Source organism: Cibotium barometz, chromosome 62, assembly GCF_041138505.1.
Source record: "Cibotium barometz isolate CiBa-2024 chromosome 62, ASM4113850v1, whole genome shotgun sequence".
NCBI lineage: Eukaryota > Viridiplantae > Streptophyta > Polypodiopsida > Cyatheales > Cibotiaceae > Cibotium > Cibotium barometz.
In genome coordinates this window covers 4,302,631-4,324,470 of record NC_141107.1, presented here as the reverse complement: position 1 = coordinate 4,324,470, position 21,840 = coordinate 4,302,631, and the positions used below count along the sequence as shown (strand labels likewise).

Genomic DNA, 21,840 nt, shown 5'->3' with positions numbered 1-21,840 from the left:
AAGGCCGGCAGTGGTGAAGGAGGCAGGAAGGAGACGAAGCAAGAGCGGCCGGTGCGAAGGTTGTGGCGGCGTTGGTGAAGTGGCCGAAAGAGAAGCTGACTGGCCGCAAGAAGGTTGTGGCGGCGACTGCAGCAGCTGGCGAAGTCTGAAGAGAAAGAGAAGAGCGAAGGCCGGCGAGGGTGAGGCTTGAGACTGCAGTAGACGAAGAAGCAGAGGCCCGGTACGAAGGTGCAAAGCTGGCGGCTGCAGCTAAGGCGGCAAGCGAAGGCGGTGGTGAAGAAGCGAAGGTGGTGGAGTGGCTGGTGTGGAAGGTGAGGCTGCTGACTGGCGAAGAGAAGTCAGGCGGAGGAGCCAACTGACTGTAAGCGAGGCGAAGGTTGACGGAGGCCGGCAGAGAAGGCAAAGAGGCGCCAAATAAAAGAGAAGGCGTCAGGCGTCAGGCGGTGGTGAGCTGGCCATTGAACGCGGTGGGTGAGCTGACTCCGCGAGGGGTGCTGCAGCAGGCAGACGACGTGGAAGCGAAAGGCCAGGCGACAGCAGCAGAGAAATCCGGAGGCGATAAGGATAAGGCTGAAGGTTAGTTTTTTTTTTTAATTTTAATTTTGTTAATTTCCATGTTCTTTGCATTTTAAAAAAAAATAAAAAAAGAAAAAAAGACAATAAAACAATAAAAAAAATAATTTTCTTTTTTAAAAAGAGAAAGAAAAAAGAAAAAAATTCTATAAATTATGTGTTTTATTTTGAGTCCATATTTCCTGCATATTTTGCATTTTTTTGCATAATTAGTGTAACTTGCATTTTTTTTTATTTTTATAATTTTGTGCATAATTAGTATTTTTGTGTAATTAATTTTTTTAAAATAATAAAAATAGAAAAATAAAAAAAATAGAAAAATAAAAAAAATAAAAAAAATAAAAAAATAGAAAAATAAAAATATGTATTTACACACATATTCATGTTAGTTGCATTTAGTGGTTAGGTAGGGTTTAAAAATATATATATATATATATATATTAAAAAAAACCTTAAAATTTGACCTTATGCACTTGCGGTCGGGACGTCATATAGACACTGCCATAGGGCCTAGGGCACCTTCTAGAGTACCTACGCAGGAAAGTGGAACCCAATCGGTAGGAAATTTGGCAGATATTGCTGAAACCTTTTTCGAATCCCAATCTGATACCCTTTCCAGGACAACTAGCTCATTGTCTATGGACAATCTAGGGCCGTCAAATAGTCATCCCTTAGCCCCCAATAGGACACCCACAAGATCTTTTAATCCATTTGAAGCCGACACCATGGGGTTACCACTCAATGTGAGACTTCAATATGTCTACACGAATGCTCAAGGAGCTGAGATCTTTAGGGATCCACAACAACGGTATCTCGTTAAGATCGCAGACTTTTTCTCAGAGCTTGATAGAGCACCTCTAGTCAATGACTAGGGTAACATGTACATGGGTGGAGATGGTGTTCGCTACGAAGTCACCTATCATCCACAGAATGTAGACAAATTAGGGAAGCTCTCTAAAAGCGAGTTCTTAGACTTATCAAAGCTTTCCAGAGCAAGGGAGTCTAGAGATGATTGGCTCATTGAGCCGGACATGCTTGGACCATCCAATGCCCAGTCCTCAAAGCCATCCATAGATGATTTACTTTTTGTAGATCTAAATTTGGAAAGGGATAGGAAAGGCAAGAGCAAAATGGATCAGGGGGCTGAGAACCAATGGGAGTTTGTACGACAAATTCCAGTGTAAGGTCTTACAGGATGACCCACTTCAAGAGGTCTATAAGGACTCTTTAGAAGGATATTATGCCACAACTAGATTGCCAGAGCTAGATCTTCCTCTAGCACTTGTGGTGGTAGTCGAGAAGCTTGCAGAATACAAGAACCGAATCGTTGATAAATGGGCCAATGAATACCGAACCTTAGATTGGAAGGAGATTCGGGAGCTCACGTGGAAAGGACAACCATTATTCATGGAAGTGTTCTCAACAAATACAGCTAAACCAGGAGAGACAGCCTTTCTTGGAGAAACTGCTGCTCCTCCCCTACGAGAGTTCACTAGAGAGGGACCCTCAACATCAAAGTGGACCACTGCAAGTATCCCAACTCTAGCACCAAGATATTATCCTACACCAAAAGTGCGACCACAGATCACACCACAACAACGTTTCTCTCACTATGACAATCTGAGGGTAGGGGAGCCAACTCGGCCTCCCATAAATGCACCTCCTGAAATGCCGGTAACAAGATCTTTGGAGGGGGTTGATGAGGCAGGTAATAGGGGGTTGGTGAGGCAGGTAATAGGGGACCCACACCAATTTGGGATGCATGTGGACCATCTTACCAAAGAGAGGAAAAATTCCCACTGAGAGTGAGAGGCCGTAGGCCCTATGATGAGTATTCAAGACAAGTAAGGCCATCAACTCCAGTTATGGTAAAATTTAAATGGGAAAATATTAATTTTCAAATTCCACAGAACTCCCATGGGTTTGTCTATCATCCCATTTGCCATTTTTACGATCAAGTTTGGTTTACCCCACCTCTCCCAGGATTGTTTGTGGTAACGATAATGACTCTTTCTCCTCCATCTAGGATAGTTGTAGCTTGATAACTCTTGTGTAATACTATTAGTTTTGTATTTGTGTTATCACTCTCCTAGTAATGTCCTAAATGATTCATGAGAATCTGTGCACGTTGAAGTAGTATCTTGTCTTCTCTGATCAAGTTCAAGGCCTCCTTAATAGCTGTTGGAAAATTATCATCAGACCTTGTCTTAGATCGGAGTCATCCTTCTTCCCATTCTTTCAAATCCATCCAACACAAGCATTTATTTCCCCTCAACAATGCCCCTATCGGCAGCTTCATTTTACGAAGAAAGAAAGGTCATAAGTCATGCTACATCTCTTGGTGAGATGGTTTGAGTAATCATCAAATTCCAAGGATAAATGTTCACGAATCTCTAGTTCCCCTCGGGAGAGGGGGAGCCAACAATTAGTAAACATGTTTAGGAATTGTTGGTCCCCCTTGGGAGAGGGAGGAATTGTTGAAGAGAGAGAGTCCTCCCTTGGGAGAGGGAGGAATTGTTGGTCCCCCTTGGGAGAGGGAGGAATTGTTGAAGAGAGAGAGTCCTCCCTGTTCAGCAAACATACGATTAAATAAATTCTCCTTTATATTAGACTCACAAGCATGTTCAAGAATTGCTCGTTCCTGAGAGAGGGCCCATTCTCTTTAGCCAAGCATATGATTGAAAAAATCCTCCTTCATATTAGACTTCAAGCTTGCTACTTCCATTATATATTCCAACAAGGGTCTCAGAGTTCTCTTGGGTCCCTTCATCTTGTGTCTTAGGCAAGGCATTGCCTTTGGGCAATAAAGCATATAGTAATCAATCAAAAACCTTGGAGAAAAATTTGTTGATTTCAAAAACCCTAGAGAAAAATTTATTGATTTCGCATTTGTGTAACATGGAAAGAAAACAGATACAATTGTTGTACTTGAAAAGTGAAGAGGCTACAAAAATTGGGAATTGAGAGGCAAGCTCTTAATTTTCTTGTTTATACAACGGGATGATCTTATCCTTGCCTCCGGCTCCAATGAGGTATTTAGACAATATCTTGGATTTTGAGGACCAATTCATGATGGGCGTTGACATCCTCCTTTTTTTTGTTGGTGTGCTTCATGTAGGGCCTATTGCTTCCATGGTCCCATTGTGTAATGGAGGACTATGTAACGAATGAGGTATGAGCGGGAAGAAGGTTCATTCATATGCATAGCTACGCCACGCTGAGGTATGTGTGCTTGCATATGCACAAGTACGTCATGCTAAGGCTCACTGCTCGCTCGTTGGTCTGAAATGCGGTATTTTCAAGGCAGAATCGTATTCTATTTTCGTTTTATCAATGTGAGCCTCACGAAAAGAACTTTACAAAATAAATTCAAACGAAACATTGCGGAGGTTAGTCATAAGAGTGCGACTGCGCAGAAGGCCCACGACAGCCAAACACTAAGGAGGCAAAGAAGGCCAGTCATAATATTGCGAAGCAAAGAACGCCCTTCTTGACTCCGTCACAATACAGAGAGAGAGAGAGAGAGAGAGAGAGAGAGAGACTTGGTGCAAGCCACTATAAAAATCTGTGTAGCATCCTCAATCCCTGTGTGCGCCGAGCCCAGCTAGTCGAAGCTGGAGAGTAGTGCACTTATAATCACCTCCTGCTCTCCCAGCCCAGCCACACGTACTCTCTTTTCTCGATTTGCATCACAGTACTTCGGGTGTTTAATTACTGTAAACCTTTGCTGGACTAGCTCTTGCCCGACTAGCTATGTTGGCCATGGCCCTCTCTGATGTCTCTTCGACTCTCCTCCCCAGCTCGACCTCTTCTCCTGCGCCATCCATGCTACTTATAACCCTTTTGGGAATGGTTTTGGTCTCCCTTGCCATCCTTCACCTCGCCCGCCCCAAGCTCAAACTCCCTCCTGGCCCCCTTGCACTCCCCATATTTGGCAACTGGTTCCAAGTGGGGAATGATCTCAACCATAGAAACCTCTCTGACCTCGCCAAGAAGTTTGGGCACATTTTCCTTCTGAGGATGGGCCAAAGGAACCTTGTGGTGGTGTCGTCTCCTGAGCTTGCCAAGGAGGTTCTCCACACACAAGGGGTAGAGTTTGGCTCCCACTCTCGCAATGTCGTCTTGGACGTTTTCACGGGGAAAGGCCAGGACATGGCGTTCACTGAATATGGCGACCACTGGAGAAAGATGAGGAGGATCATGACTGTCCCCTTCTTCACTAACAAAGTTGTGCAGCAATCCAGAGCCTGCTGGGAAGACGAAATCGATCACGCCATTGCCGACCTCAAAGCCCGCCCTGAGGCCTCCACCACCGGTGTTGTCATCAGACGAAGACTGCAATTGCTCATGTACAACAACATGTACCGCCTCATGTTCAACAAGAGGTTTGAGACAGAGGACGATCCCATCTTCAAGCAGCTCAAGAAGCTGAATGGGGAGAGGAGTAGGCTTTCACAGAGCTTTGACTTCAATTATGGTGATTTCATCCCGATTCTGAGGCCTTTCCTGAGGGGTTATCTTGCATTGTGCAAGAAGGTGAAGGAAGAGCGTCTCCAGCTCTTCAAAGAGTGCTTCATAGACGAGCGTCGAAGGTATTTTAAAGCAGTATACTATTGTAGAATATGTTAAAATATGAGGTGAATGATGATTAGGGGTTCTAATCAGCTAATCACGAAAAGCTACTGGGCCCGGATTCTTATTGTATTGTGATCTTGGTTCAGGAAATTGAGGAGCTCCAAGGCCATGAATATTGATCTGAAGTCTGAGGAGAAGTGTGGCATCGATCACATTTTGGATGCGCAGAAGAATGGGGAAATCAATGAGGACAATGTGTTGTACATTGTGGAGAACATTAACGTGGCAGGTATAAAAACTGAATTCAGTGGCATTATATGTTGTGTACTAATTATTATTACGCAGGTGATGATCAGGTGAGGTCGCGAGCCTCGGATCATGCAGAGAGAGTTGGTAATTAGTTGGTCATAACGCACTAGAAATTGATAGCGTCTAATTTGTATGTGCTAGTAATTATAATTCACGACTCGTTGCGCCTTGCTGCATGATTGCGGAGTATAAGATCATGAGAGCTGATTAAGATCATACGACGTCCACCTTAAATATAGCTGCATGATACTGGGTTGACAATATATATATATATATATATATCTTGTATATGAATTCTGCATGTATGTACTGCTGCAGCTATTGAGACGACTCTATGGTCCGTTGAATGGGGCATAGCGGAGCTGGTGAACCACCAAGACATACAGCAGAAGGTGCGGGAAGAGATGGAGAGGGTGCTAGGCAAGGGCGTCGCATTGACAGAACCAGACATCCCCAAGCTGCCCTACCTGCATGCGGTGGTGAAGGAGACGATGAGGCTTCGCATGGCGATACCGCTGATGGTGCCGCACATGAACCTCAAGCCGGCCAAGCTTGGTGGCTACGACATACCGGCCGAGAGCAGAATCGTCGTGAACTCTTGGTACTTGGCCAACAACCCCGCCATGTGGGACAAGCCGGAGGCGTTCGACCCGCGGAGGTTCTTGGGCCCTGACATCAAAATCGATGCCACCGGTAACGATTTCCGATTCCTGCCCTTCGGTGTCGGCCGTAGGAGCTGCCCGGGCATCGTCCTCGCCATGCCCATCCTCGCCCTCGTCCTCGGCCGCCTCATCCAATCGTTCCACCTCCTCCCACCGCCTGGCCAATCCAAAGTCGACACCTCCAAGGAGGGCGGCCAGTTCAGCCTCCACATCGCCAACCACTCCGTCGTCGTCTGCAAACCCCTCTAAGGGCCGCGCGGCGCCGGCTAAGATCTCTCTACAGAATTATTTTTTCTCTTAAAATCACCGTAGAGGTTGAGAATCAGTGAAATGTTTAAAGTTAATGCAAATATATATGTACGGCGGATTCAATTATTTTTATTTTTATTTTATGCTTAAATTTATTCTATGCAAAACAAATTTTTTAAAATTTATTGTCATACATTAAATGTCCGATACATTTCGTATAAATATGTTTATGTAATGTTCTGCATTTGCATGTCCTGCGACATGATTTATTTTTCTTGGTTTTTTACATCCTTATACTTTGGGAGTTGGCATGTAATTTTGGGTGTATGAACAAGAGTAGAAAGGGGTGATTAAGATTCATAATCCTAATTAATGATGTTTATGCAAGTGATTCAGTGCGTTTTGATTATTTTTGGTAAATTTTTCATGCTTCTAAGCAATCCCAACAATGCATGGAAAATTATAAATGCTCGAACAAAAATTAATTTTCCCACTCTAAATGTTTTCAGAGTGGATTACAATCCTAATAACAAATAAGCTATTTCTTGATTAAATGCAATGAAATCTAAGCCTTGTGGTAAGCTTTAAAGTCCTACAAATCATAATAAAACCAAGGTTTTTCCCTTCCAAGTACGAAACTATAATGCAAACAAGCTTCAAAACAAAAATGAAAAACAATAACTTAAGGCTCACAGAGGGCTTGATACATTTGATTCCCAAGGAGGGTGGTGATAGATTGGAGATCCGGTAGTGCGCGGAGGCGATTACTAGGTGGAGTTTGACTTTCTAGCAGCTTCAGGAGTCATGCAACTGAGCCCCCTTGCATTGCATACGGGCCACGACTTCTTTGCGCAGTGGTAGCATGGCTTTGACCCTACATCGGACCCTTTAGTTGGCCTGTCGGGCTTCCTAGTCATTGTTTGCTTCCCCGGCCTTAGGAACGAATACCTCCCTGTTCTCATGATGATTGCTGGTATCATCGAGGGAGTGATGGAATCCCCCCCATTGCTACCTCGACACTCGATCGAGGAGCCAAGATTCCATTCCTTTGCATCTGTGCTGTCTCACCGGATTCAGTACCTCATGTTATATCTATTCCATGCCTTTCGGCGTAATCGCGTCATTTAGCGGCGAGTGGAGTATTTAGGCCTTCTAGGCTAACGTTTCATTTGCAGGAAGATGGGACACCTAGCCAGAGCTTTCCCTTGGCAGCACCAATCTAGGAGACCACCTCCTATGGTTTCCCCCCCCTTTCCCATCCAGATCCTCACTAGGGGGTAGATCGAAGGGACCGCCACGGAACGGGTCCCTTCGATCTCATCAATTTGGTGGCCGATTCCCCGTCGTGATTCCTCCCCCAGCTCTAAGTGTCCAGTGAAGATCCCATTGAGCCCCTGACAAGCCTCTCCCAGCAGCATACCTCTACAATGGATCACTCCTAGTCGAGGCCCTCTCCTTCCCCTTCGTAACCTGCCCCCTTGCCTTCTCCCCTTACCTCCTTCCTCTCCTACTCTATCCTTAGCACCGTCTCTTTCTATAGCAGTTCCTTCTATCCCGTCCTCCTAATCAGAGGCCACCCTCCCCCCTCCCTCCACCTCTCTAGAGCACTCTTGCCAACCTGTAGTAGCCCTCAACCTGGAGGAGAGATAGCCGGTGAGTTCTGTTTGTCGCTTGATGTCTTCCAACAAAAGGGACATATATGTTTGATGAGACAATAGCTTCCATTTGGATATATGTGGTTTTCACACCATTCCAGACCCTCTACGCTAGAGAATGGCATAATGATCTTCTCTTTCCCTTTGAGTGTAATCCTAAGGATGGAGTGGGCCTCGAAATCAGTGGGCTGCCGCCATCCCACCATCTTCACAACTTTTGTATCACCGATGTAATCACCCATCTATGGCCATTCGCTAGGATGGAGCTTGGAGGCTTAGGCCATAGAGACTAGGTCTGGGAGATCGTGGCCTCTCTAGCATGGAGGTGTTGCTTTTTGTGTTCATGCATATTCTAGTTAGGTACCTCCATTGTGATCGATGGAGTGTAAAGTATGCATACTCTCGTGCTAAGATAGAGTGGTGTCACATGGAGGATAGTATTCACGCCCACTTCGTTCCAGGACAGATTGGGATTATTCCCCGTATAAACTCTCGCCCAAGACTCTTCGAGTGGAGGATAGTTCCGATAGTTCTACCTCCCACATAGATTGATATGCGGATAGTCTCATGGAACATTCATGGTTTAGGGGGCCTTAGTGCTTTTAGAGGAGGCACCCCCTTAGAGGAGAGCTTTAGAGAGCTAGAGTTGGGGGACTTATAGACATTCTTTTCCTCTAGGGGCACACCTTTGTAAGGGGTGCACACCGATGCAGGAAGATTTTACAAGGAAGGAGTCACACTTTTTGGTCTCCATCCTTTGGTCGAGTTAGGGACACATGGAGGAGATTGTATCTCTGTCGGTGAGCAACTTTTGCCAGTAGTGACAGGATTATGAGTCATAGTTCTAGGGCAAGCACAATGGGTTACCAATTTGGTTGGAGAGGATTGCGTTGTCTTCCTCAATGTTTACGTCTCGAACGCTATTGCAAGTAGAACCCTCTTTTGGAGAACATTCATAGTTCCAGGGCAAGCACAATGGGTTACCAATTTGCTTGAAGAGGAACAAAGAGAGGGGGGAATCTCTAGAGGTTCAGTGAGGCGATCAAGATATTTTGTTATATGCAAATCAACTGACACAAGTCATGTGGTTTTTGGGTAGGCTCTGCACCTACCCCGACTTGGCGTCCAGTTGAGGCTTTCCAGTGGATTCTGAGGGGCACTCCCATTTGCTATATTGGATGTCATGTGGGCATTTATATCTCTCTAGAGCAGCAGATCCCTCTCCTTCTTTTGAGCATTCGGAAGAAGTTTTTGTATTGGAGTTCCACGGGACTCTCCCTAATTGAATGAGTGGTGGTAGTAAACCAAGTCCTCCTGCCACCATGTGGTACATTACTTCTTGTTGGGCCTTCTCTTGAGCATGTATTGATAAGGTACAATGGTTAATCTGGAATTCCTTATGGGTTGGCATTAGTGATGGGAGGCCTGCTAGTGCCAAGGTGGCATGGAGAGTAATTATTTAGCCATGACGTAGAGGAGGCCTAGGCATCATTGACCCCGCTATTCAAATCCTTGACTTGCTGGGCAAACTGATTAGAGGACTCCTTGTCTCGGTGGTGAGCGTTGGAAGGACTTCCTGTTGGGCCAAGCCTATACCCCGAGTCTAGGGGGCCCTTGGCTACAGAGCACGAGATGGATCTTCACAAAAATGCATGCCCGGAGTTTTAGTCTAGCTTTTGAGGACATATTACAGCTAGTTTACTCTACGAGCTTGGCATCACCTTAGGCCATCCCTTAGGAAGATAGCTTAGATAGCCTTAGAGGAGCGGCTTTGGCACCAGCCATTGGTGTGGAACCCCCTGATCCAGTGGCCACATGCTGGAGGATCGACCTCATGTTTCATGGGGCGCGTTGAGCATAGGATATGCCAGGTCCCTTGGAGATTTTATCACACATAGGAAGTTTACCCCGGAGTTGCACAGGAGAGAGGCATAACAGCAAGGATCAAGGGTAGAGACAAGCTCAGCATCGATATCGACTCAGCTATTCCTTAGGAGTGGCTGACTCCTATCCCAGATTTGACTCCCCTGGCATGTTTGCCAAGCATGATATTCTTGTGGCAGTCCACGGAGGAGAAGATGAGGGCAGTGGTCTGCCCACTTTTTCTATTGGATCACATGGCGATTAGAGAGATCCGAGATTCCCTTAGAGGATTTTAGTGGCTACACCTTATAGAGGATGCGGATGATTGGACTTCAGGCAGCATTAGAGTGGCACATAGACCCACCATCGGCCACCAAGGTGGCCTGGGAGAGATTCTGGTAGCTTTGGATATGGGTGTGGCGATCTCTCACATGCCTCTAGTGGGACCCGAGAAATTGGACTTGGCAGGACCCCACTGATTGAGAGGAGAATCTAGATGTCCGCTTCTTTGCATACACAGTGTGGGTAGACCACATGATCCAGATGCTAGAGATTGATGGCACCCTGGTAGCAGCAGCACATTGGCAATCATTGGACCACGGCTCACAATGTTTCCTCTCAGATTTTTGGAAGAGGCTTTGGGATGGTGGAAGATAGGAGCTTGGCTGGCCCAGTAGCTTTTCAGAGGTGTAGCCACCCACAACAAGAGTCTCAACAATGACATTGTCTTTAGGATTTCCTAGAGGCTCAATAGGTTTGGTGGTGGATTCTCCACATCTTCACTATGGAGAGGGCTTTGACCCCGATCATTACATGGGGCATAGTTTCTTGGATACAGAGGTTAAGGAGGTCTGGACTAGGAGGATGGTGGAGGGCTAGCCCTACAGGTCTCTCACCACCCACTGCATTTCGGTAATACCAGTCGTAACCTAATCTACAGAGACCATTGGTGACTAGGCTCATGGCAGAGATGGGAGATTTGGAGCAATATTGTAGCTTAACACATTTGGCGAGCTGTGGTTAGTGGGGGAAGCTGTAGGGTCGATCTGACCGCATGCAGAAGCAGTGGGAAGCTTTCTTGAGGCTGTGGTGGCCTGACGGTGACCCCACTTGGCATTACAGACCACCTGTGTGGTTGTTCCCCCCCTCTTGTATGAGATATACATCTCCTCATAGAGCAGCCAACAAGGAGGAGAAGCGTCTCTTTCCCCTCTTTTGGTTACTTGATCCCTTCCCTATACATGAGGTGAGTTTGTATCTAGCCCTTTGTGTTTGTTTTAGTCCTTCATGGCTTGTTTTTTTAGTAACTAATAGAAGATCTTTTTCAAGAAAAAAAAAGGATTTCTAGTGGGCATCAGAACATACTCACATCACCTCCATCACATTGTACTTATCACCTTGACCTTTCTCATTAAAATCCACTCAAGCTCTCTTAGTACTAGATGCTCACATAAGAAGGTCCACCACAGAGCTCAGAATAGAAGAATCACTATCAAAAGAAAAGCATTGGTGTGTAGATGCCATGCATGCTCTCACGAGAGGTGAAATAGCACACCCCATGTCCATAACGAATCCTCTTTGAAGCACCCCATCTCCATAACAAGCGCTTTGGAGAGCGCCCCATTTCTACAATGAGTCCTTTGGATGAGCACACAACAGACTCAAGATGCATGCAATAAAACTAATGGATCTTTCCACTCCTCCTCTGATAGGCCCATGGGCTCCCATCATCTTCTTGGCCTCTAGAAGATAATGAGTCTAGAAGTCCGCCATTGGGTATATCCAGTAAAATGCCTTTCTCTCTACATTAAAAAAATGGTGGGTGCTTACCAACGTTATGAATTAAAAACACGCAAGGAGATCCACATATACACAGTCATTGAAATCCAATTGAGCTCTCTTAATACTACATGCTCTCACAAGAAGTTCTACCACACTGCTCATAATCGAAGAATCACTATCAATACCATATCCCATCTAACGAGTCCTCTTTGAAGCACCCCATCTCTATATAACGAAACCTCTAGAGAGCACTCCATCTCTATAATGAGTTCTTTGGAGCACACAACAAACTCAAGATGCATGAAATAAAACTAATGGATCTTTCCACTCCCCCTCAAATAGGCCCATAGACTCCCATCATTATCTTAGCCTCTTGAAGATAATGAGTCTAGAAGTCCACCATTAGCTATATGCATAAATAGCAGGAGAGCCATTTGGAATCTTGTCAAACATGACAACATGCCTCGTAACCTGGAGAGGCCTTGAACATGAAATTATCTTTCCATCCAAGTGATTCATGGACCTTGAAATTCAAATTTAAGAACTCCAATTCCACACTACTAGTATTTATTTGCACAAATGAATCACCACCTTATGAGGCTATTACACATATGCCAATCAACAATATCTCAAGGCTAGAGCAAGACAAAAAGCCTCTGATGTGGCAAGAAATATTTTACAACCTACTAAGGATAAGATTTTCGAAGCTAGCCACAACCATTACACTACAATACCCTACTATAAATTCTCCTTAGTGAGCTTGTTCCATTTTGAGGCTCCAACTCCCTCCATTGCATAGCTAGTCATGAAGTCAAGGGAATAGCCCACCATTAAACATTCTTGCCCAACCGCATATAGTCTCTATCTTCTAACCATCCCCAAGGAAAAAACATGTAATTTTGTGTATACAAATTCTGCTGTAGCGTGGCAAAGGCAACCATACAATGAAGTGGTGGTACCATGAGGTAGAAGGTCATCCATGGTGGATGATGACTAAACACAAGCTAAATATTCTCCTTTATAATATCTTTGGCTTTGTGAACCTAAATTATTCAAGATTGAAGTGAAAAAGAACAAAACATATGTAGAAAGCAATAAAAAAACATTTTTTACCATCATCAATGATTGTCTTCTCCATGCAAATCCTTGTCCTCATTTTTTAAGAGGAGATGGACTATCCACATCAACTACTACATATCTAAACCAAAAAAAAACCTATGCTTAAGTCAAGGCAACAGCCCACCATCAAAGTTTCTTGCCTAACCCAATATAGCCTCTATCTTTTGTAGCCATTCTCAAGAAAAAAACATGTAATTTTGTGTATAACACGTTCTCTAGTAGAGCCATACAATGAAGTGGTGCCATGAGGTAGAAGCTTATGTATTGGTGTTGGATGACTAAACACGTACTCAATATTCTCCCTTCTAATATCTTTGGCTTTGTAATGCTAAATTATTCAAGATTGTTGAAGTGCAAAAAAACCAAACATATTTAGGAAGCGATTAAAAAAATGAAACATTTTTTACCATCATCATGTTTATCTTCTCAATGCAAATCCTTGTCCTCATTTTTTTCTAGGAGATGGACTATCTGCATCAACTACTACATACGCAAACCAAAAAAACCCTATGCTTAAGTTAAACATAAAAAATAATATATATATAAGTAGAATTATTATCAAAAAGAAAATGCACCTTGTTCTTGGTTGGTGGATGGCTTTTTTGGTGAGAAGATATCTCTTTTGTTGTTTTGTCAAAGTGTGAATCCAGCACATTTTTATTGGAGGCATATTGCATATAATGATCTCCCTCTCTTGTCAACACATGGCCACATGGGAAGTTTATCCAACATGGATAATTTGCAAGTGTGAATCCATCACCTTTTTATTGGAGGCATATTGCATATAATGATATCCCTCTCTTGTCAACACATATCACCTGTTTATTGGAGGACTATTGCATATAATGATATCCATATCTTGTCAACACATGGCCACTTGGATAGTCTATCCACCATGGATAATTTACAAGATCCCACTGTGAGAGTGTATGCATGCTAAGACTATCATTCCCTTCTTGGCCTCTACGGGGTTTTCATCTTGATTAATAGACCTCTCTATGGTGTGACTCTCTTGATCAACCTTCTCATTGTGATAGAACACATACATCTTATCCACATAAGCCTCATGGGGGATTCCCTTCTTCAATTGCCCCTTTGTACTTTTGGGTGATGACCTAGCATGTGGTGCCGTTTGGCAATTGTTGCCATATATATAGGCAGTGATGTGTGTGAACACACTTAGGACCGTCGGGGCACTTTTTCCCTCTTTAGGAGGTTTTTTCCCCCGGCTTGTATATACGCCCATCCTTCCTGTAACCCTAATTCTAGCAATTGGTATCAGAGCAGGCATCGGCTCCCAGGGCTATGCCGCCAGCACCCTCTGACTCACGTTCTTTGACTGAGGTGAGATTTCACGAGCCCTATTCTCTACAAATTTGCCCGTAGGGCTTCGCATTCTCAAAATTTGCATCTGAGGTCGTTTCGGGCTCAGTTTTTGCATTTCAAGTTCTGCACTGGTGTTTTCGTCATTTTCTGCAGAAATTTTGACAGTGCAGTTTTCTGCAAAACAGGCATACGTGCTCTATTGTGGACCGTGCTACATAGCACAAGTTGTCTTCTGTTCAGTCTTTACTTCATTATAGGTAGCTTTTGCATCAGTTTCAGTCAGTGGCCATGGCTGATAACATCAATGATGTATTTTGCATGTTGTCTGCTGAAGACAAACTGGATGGAGACAACAACTACCCACTTTAGGCATACATGATGCAGCTTGTTTTGGTTTGCAAAAGGAGTGTGGAACATTGTGCAGGGTACGGATGTACGTCCAGGTTCTGTGGATGTAGGATCTGTTGAGGATGTTGCAGGTTCTAGCAGCTCTACTATTGCTGCTGTTTTACCCACTGCTGAACAAGCTCGTTGGGATGGTAAAGATGCGCAGGCTCATGCCTTGATTTCTCTTTCTGTCAAACGTAACATCACCCCACATATTCGTTCAGCTAAAATAGCAAAACAGGCTTGGGATATTCTAGCTGGTTTATATGCAGGTCGTAACGAGGCAAAAATCGCTTACCTGCGTAAAGAGCTAGAATTGAAGATTATGCAAGAAGATGATGACATGAATGTTTTTCTTGCCGAGATTAAAGATCTCAAAGAGCAGTTGATTTCTGCAGGTGAGATTATTCCTGATCATTCTCTTGTGTAGACTGTTCTTGATGCTTTACTTGAGACATATCAGACTTTTGCTTCCACGTTGAGACTTCTTAATGAGGACAGACCTGATGCTGTCAAGTATGATACTTTAGTCAACAAGCTCTTGCAAGAAGCGCAGTCCAGGCAAAACAGGGCCAGGCAGCGTGCAGTTGATCAAGCATTTATTGGCTGCCCACCAGGAATAAAGAAGAAGTGGTAAGGCAACCCCTTCCACTGTTTCTTCTCCTATTAGTAGGTCTGCAACTTCTTCTCCTTCCACAGGTAGCAACAATAAGTCTGAGAAGGCTCTTGATAAAGGCAAGAAAAAGACCAGGTGCAACTATTGTAAGGTAAATGATCATGTCATTAAGAATTGCCCTAAGCTAAAGGCTAAAGAGGCAAAGAAGAAAGAGTCAAATGCAGCCACAATAGCGGATGCTTCTACAAATGCAGATTCTGTAAATGTTGTGCAGGATACAGAATGGGCGTTTAGCGTGTATTGCCAGTATGACCCATCTATACATGATGCATGTTTGGCAGTTTCTGTTGACTCTCATGTATGGTATTTTGACAGTGGTGCTACAAAGCACATTACCTCGCATTGTAATATGTTCACTTCTCTTGAGGCTGTCCCTAATGGGAATACTGTCACATGTGCCAATAATGCTTCTTACCCAGTGAAGGGCATTGGTAAAATTATGCTTACTGCTACTGCAAATGGCAGCGCTTTCACACTTTCAGATGCTTTGTATGTGCCAGGGATAAAGAAGAATCTATTGTTTGTCTCTGCGCTTGCTAGACTTGGACTTGTAGTTAAATTTGTGGATGACAGATGTATTGTTCATGATTTGACTTCTGGTGATACGATTATTGTATCTGGCACCTTGTTTCGTCGGCTGTATAGGCTCAATTCTTATGACGTGTGTGGAAGATTCAGCAAATGCAGTTTCTGATGAAAAGGCAGTTTCAGATGCAAAACTATGGCATGCTCGTTTTGGTCATCTGAACTTTGCTAGTTTGCTGCGTTTGTAGAAATTTGATATGGTTGCTTCATTGCCCCCTCTTGAGGCACCATTGAAACATGTTTGTGAAGGCTGTATTTTGGGCAAAATACAGCGTTCTGCGTTTCCAAAGGATGGTTCTGTGGGGGCCACTCGCAAATTGCAGCTTGTACATAGTGATGTATGTGGGCCTATGCAAACTCCGTCATTTGGTAAACACTTGTACTTCGTGACTTTCATTGATGATTACTCAAGGCATGCATGGGTATATCCACTGAAGGCAAAGTCCGAAGTGTTTTTGTGCTTCAAACAGTTTTTTCTTATGGTTGAAAATGTATCCAATTGTACTGTGGGTACCCTCCGTACTGATCGAGGGGGGGAGTACATGTCTAAAGAATTTGATGCATTTCTGGCTAGTCGTGGGATAAAACACCAATGTACAGTGCCGTATACCCCTCAGCAAAATGGTGTTGCTGAGAGGAAAAACAGGTCACTTATGGAGATGGCACAATGTATGGTCAAGAGCCAAGCTTTGCCACATGCGTTTTGGCTTGAGGCTGTCATGTGTGCTGCATATGTACTCAACAGGTGTCCCACTAAGGCCTTGCAGTCTATTACTCCATACAAAGCTTGGCATGGTAGGAAGCCTTGTATTGGTCACTTGCGTGTCTTTGGTTGCTTGGCCTATGCTTTAGTGCCTGTGCAACAACGCAGAAAATTGGATGATAAAGCTGTCAAATGCATTTTTGTTGGTTACAGTGCTGAGAGCAAAGGTTACAGATTGTATCATCCGCAGTCAAAGCGTATCTTGATTAGTCGAGATGTTGTTTTTGTGGAAGATGCTGTGAAGCCTTTGTTATCATGTACCAAAGAGACAGGTGTGAGCTCACGGGATGTATTTGATACATTGTTGCCTCTGTTTACAGGTGGGAATTCAAATGTAAGTCCTAATGAGGCAAATATTCAGCCTATGCAGATTTCAAACGACATCATAGATCAGCCTATTTCTGATGCAGATTTATAGGATGTAATTTCTGAGGATAGGGCTGAAAATGAGCAGGCTAGAGGTATGCCTAAATGGCTGGTGCAAACCTTGTGTGATAGTAAAATTGATGCACCTTTATCTAGTCGTACTCGTTCAGGTTTTCAGCATGCCTCTTATGCATCAGATTGTTATGCTTTGGCTATGTCTAGTATGTGTGAAGAGGAAGAACCTCTTTCATTTGATGAGGCACAAAATTCAGAAAATTGGTTGGCTGCAATGCAAAGTGAATATGATGCTATAATGAAGAATGGTACATGGTCTTTGTGTGATTTGCCTATTGGTAAAAAGGCCATTGGTGGATGTAAGTGGGTTTTTAAATTGAAACGAAAGCCAGATGGCAGTGTTGATCACTATAAGAATCCCAGACTTGTTGCAAAGGGTTATGCTCAAGAAAAGGCTCAAGAAAAGGGCATTGATTTTGATGAGACCTTTGCTCCCAGTTGTCGTATGACTACCATTCGTAGCATTTGTGCATTGGCAGCTCATAATGGTTGGAATGTACATCAGTTGGACATAAAGACTGCATTCTTGAATGGAGATTTGCATGAGGAGGTGTATGTATCGCAGCCTCGTGGTTTTGTTCAAAGAGGGCAAGAAAACAAAGTGTGCAGGTTGAAAAAGGCTTTATATGGTTTAAAGCAAGCTCCACGAGCTTGGTATGAAAAGATACATGCATATTTGACTGCACATGGTTTTCAGAATAGTCCAACAGAAAGCACTTTGTATGTTAAATGTGTGGATGGTGTACATCTAATCATTGCTCTCTATGTCGATGACATGCTGCTCAAAGGACCAAATGAGAGTCATATTGCTGATTTTAAGACTGATTTGAATGCCTCTTTTGAGATGTCAGATTTGGGGCATTTGCATCATTATTTGGGGATACAATTTAAGCAGTGTGATGGAGGTATTGCTTTGTGTTAGACAAAGTATATTGAGACATTATTGCGGAGATTTGGCCTTGAAGACTACAAGCCTATTGCTACTCCAATGGAGACAGGTTTGAAGTTGAGTCTTCATGATGCTAGAGATCACTTTGATGTCACACTCTATCAGACAGCTGTTGGTTGCCTCATTTATGTATGCATTATGAGGCCGGACATTCAGTTTACAGTCTCACAGGTGAGCAGGTTTATGCATAGCCCAGGGTCTCAGCATTGAAAGGCAGTTAAACGCATCTTTCGCTACTTGAGTTGCACCATACATCTTGGGTTGTTTTATTCCAAGGGGGGATCGTTGCCGCTAGATTTACATGCTTTTTCGGACTCAGATTGGGCTGGTTGCTATGACACAAGAGTGTCCACAAGTGGTTTTTGTTTCATGCTCGGTAGCTCATGCATATCTTGGTTGAGCAAGAAGCAACCTACTGTGGCCACTTCTAGTTGTGAAGCTGAGTACAGGGCAGCTTTCACAGCTATGGTTGAGTGTGTGTGGCTCACTATGTCAGGGAGAGACTCTCAGCAAGAGAGATCAGCTTGGCCTATGTGCCAACACAGGACAACCTCGCCGATCTTTTCACAAAGGTGCTTCCTCGTGAGAAGTTCGAAGCTTTCCGCAAAGCTTTGGGCTTGCTCCCCTTTGTGGATTGATCTACTTCGGGCATGGCACTCCCCTATACATGAGTGCCAGCTCTCATTCACACCATCACTCCCAGGGGGGATTTGTTGCCATATATATAGGCAGTGATGTGTGTGAACACACTTAGGACTGCCGGGGCACTTTTTCCCTCTTTAGGAGGTTTTTTCCCCCGGCTTGTATATATGCCCATCCTTCTAGGGCTAACTTATCTTTTGTACATTGACACAATCTAATACACTTTGTGTTGTGTGCATTCTTGCTTCTTCTTCTCCAAGCTTTGTGTGCTTTCCTGCAAGCCTAATTCAAACAGCAATGTGGGTTGCATTGCCACGTGGGGCACACATAACCTATTTCTTAAAATGTTATGCATGTGGAAATTTTCTCCATGAAAAGGGTTGTTTTAAAATTTTAGGGGGAGGAAATCTATGGGGAAAGTTTTTTAGAGAGAGAGAGGGGGTGGTTTTTAGAGGGGTGCTATGCACTTGTGCATGTGTGTATGTTACCATGTATAGAGAGTGTGCACATTTAAGCATGGGTGTGTATATCTGATGTGTGTATGTCACCATGTATAGAGAGTGTGCAAATTTGATTTGAGCATGGGTGTGTATATCTGATGTGTGCCTGTAGACATGTGCGTGTTTTTGAATTTTTATCATTCTTAGTTTTGTTTTAGGTTTCAAGTTTTTAATAATTCCCGGGTATGTGTATTTACAATTAATAGGAAGTGCTATGTACATACGTACAAGGGGGTTTTCGCCATGTGGCCTCACTAAGAGAAGACAAAGAGTTTCTTACCCATCCACCATGATAAAAGCCTTGATGTCATTGCCGCCAGCTTTGTAGCTTTGTCTTTTTAGTTCCATAGCCAGCGAGTTGGTGTTTGTGGATGCACAGAGGTGCTGCGGGGTCATGTGGTGATCTTTTTATCATTATGGAGCAGACATTTTGTTGTTACTTTATGCTTGTGTGGGTAGTGGGGTGAAGATTTACAATAGTGCACCACTGAGAAACCTGCTAGAATGTGTTTTACCACTTACCAAGTGTAACCCCCTATCGTCATCATCCTGACTAGCTCTAATGGGTATCCAAACCTTGAAATCACATGCTCGTATAAAAATTAAGCTGATGTACGAGTGTCAACCTTTCATGTCTAGGCCTCTATCCATTTGGTAAAATAATCAGTGGCTACAATGGTATAACAAGCTTGACTTTGCCAATCTGTCGAGCATATAGCAAAATCTATCCCCCACTTTTTGAATGTTTATTGCACAATTATAGGGGTTAGAGGAACTCTACCCTCTCTTGAGGCACATTGAAGCATTGACCTCATAGAACCTCTTCACAAATCCCATAGAATCTCCAAACATAGTTGGCCTCCATAAATCGGCTTGTAGGATCTTGTGAGCAAAATGTCCTCTTGTAATTTTGTAATGTTCTTCCTCTAGAACAGAAACGAATTCATCTTCCCTTAGACAACATGGTAGTTACCTAGTTTTATATATTTGTAAGACTATTAATTAATAGGGGACTACCAACTTAATAAGTCATTGCATCCTCTCCTTGTTCAGAACCTTATCTTTTAGGAATCTAGAAGCGAGGTACTCAAAAATTTGTGCAAGCATTAACTTAATAAGTTATTGCATCCTATCCTTGTTCAGGGCCGTATCTCTTAGGAATCCATAAGAGAGGTACTCAAAAATTAATGCCCTCCATTCAGGCACCAAGTTGAGTTTGAATAAGTACGCATTTGGTAATTTAGCAACAACTCCTAAATTCCATCCATAAGAGCAACCATCTCGTAATTTGCCTAGTTATGCATGGTTTGTTTTGACAAGGTATAACAAGCCTTGGTGATCTACAAAGAACACAAATTTATTACCTATTCTACTTAACCACATAAACCATTACCAATCCCTCTTGTTATGTAGTGGTATAGTTCATTTCCATCTCATTTTATTGTCTACTTGTAAAGCGTACTGAGTAGTCTAGCTTGAATTCACATGACTTAATTGTCTACTTGCAAAGCCAAGTTACCAGGTAGTCCACCTTGAATTCACCTGATCTCATCAACACCCAACCGATTACAAAATTGGAGGCATCGAGGTGGACATGAAAGATCAAGTCCCAATTAGGTGGTCTCAAAATAGGTGCATTGCCAATGCCTTTTTCAATTCATTGTTGTAAACTTGCTGACACTCTTTGGTCCATTTAAAGATTACGAGTGCTGTAATTTGTAATTGGTGGGGGTAGTTCACAAATTCGCTTCACTTTACTTTCATCTGTGGAAGTTTCATTTTTTAATACTATGTGACCCATTGAATATATAACACCATGCTTTACCTAGAATTGACATTTCAAAGGGTTCAAGGATATGTGATATAGTTCACATCTTTGAAATATCTTTCTTGGGAAATCCAAATGGTCCTTCCATTGTGTGTGTGCATAGAGATCATCTATAAATTTTTTTAGCCATTTTTGCAAGTTAAGTTCCTTGAATGTAGTACACATTAAACTTTGAAATATTGTCAGAGCATTGGTCAAGCACTGAATGCCATGACCTTGGGGGGATCACTTTGTCAACCCCTTGTGCAGCATGTGTGTTTAAGGGCTATTTACAAAACTCCCTACTTATAGATTTTTGAATTTTAAAAATAACCCTTCTATAACTCTATTTACAATAAAAGTACCCTTTCTATAACTCTATTTACCAATAAAAGTACCCTTTCTATAACTCTACTTACAGTAAAAGTACTCCCTTTTGTACAAAAATTTTCGCCATTTGAATTAAAAATCCCCTTATGTATGTAAATTTCATGCGTATGATGTCATATGAGTTGTGTTGGCTAGAAAAGTTCATTACCATAAGTTATGGCAAAATTTAAATGGGAAAATATTAATTTTCAAATTCCACAAAACTCCCATGGGTTTGTCTATCATCCCATTTGCCTTTTTTACGATCAAGTTTGGTTTACCCCACCTCTCCCAGGATTGTTTGTGGTAACGATAATGACTCTTTCTTCTCCATCTAGGATAGTTGTAGCTTGATAACTCTTGTGTAATACTATTAGTTTTGTATTTGTGTTATCACTCTCCTAGTAATGTCCTAAATGATTCATGAGAATTTGTGCACGTTGAAGTAGTATCTTGTCTTCTCTGATCAAGTTCAAGGCCTCCTTAATAGCTATTGGAAAATTATCATCAGACCTTGTCTTAGATCGGAGTCATCCTTCTTCCCATTCTTTCAAATCCATCCAACACAAGCATTTATTTCCCCTCAACAATACCCCTATCGACAGCTT

General features: G+C 43.1%; 1 protein-coding gene across 1 annotated transcript; it reads left to right on the top strand.

Moving 5' to 3' along the window:
- The first annotated feature begins 3,968 nt into the window (after positions 1-3,968).
- LOC147604046 (trans-cinnamate 4-monooxygenase-like) lies at positions 3,969-6,539 on the top strand. Its single transcript, XM_086795139.1, has 3 exons — positions 3,969-5,165; positions 5,295-5,437; positions 5,776-6,539. The coding sequence occupies exons 1-3, from the start codon at positions 4,327-4,329 to the stop codon at positions 6,366-6,368; spliced, it is 1,575 nt and encodes a 524-aa protein (XP_086651265.1). The 5' UTR covers positions 3,969-4,326; the 3' UTR covers positions 6,369-6,539.
- Positions 6,540-21,840: the final 15,301 nt, after the last annotated feature.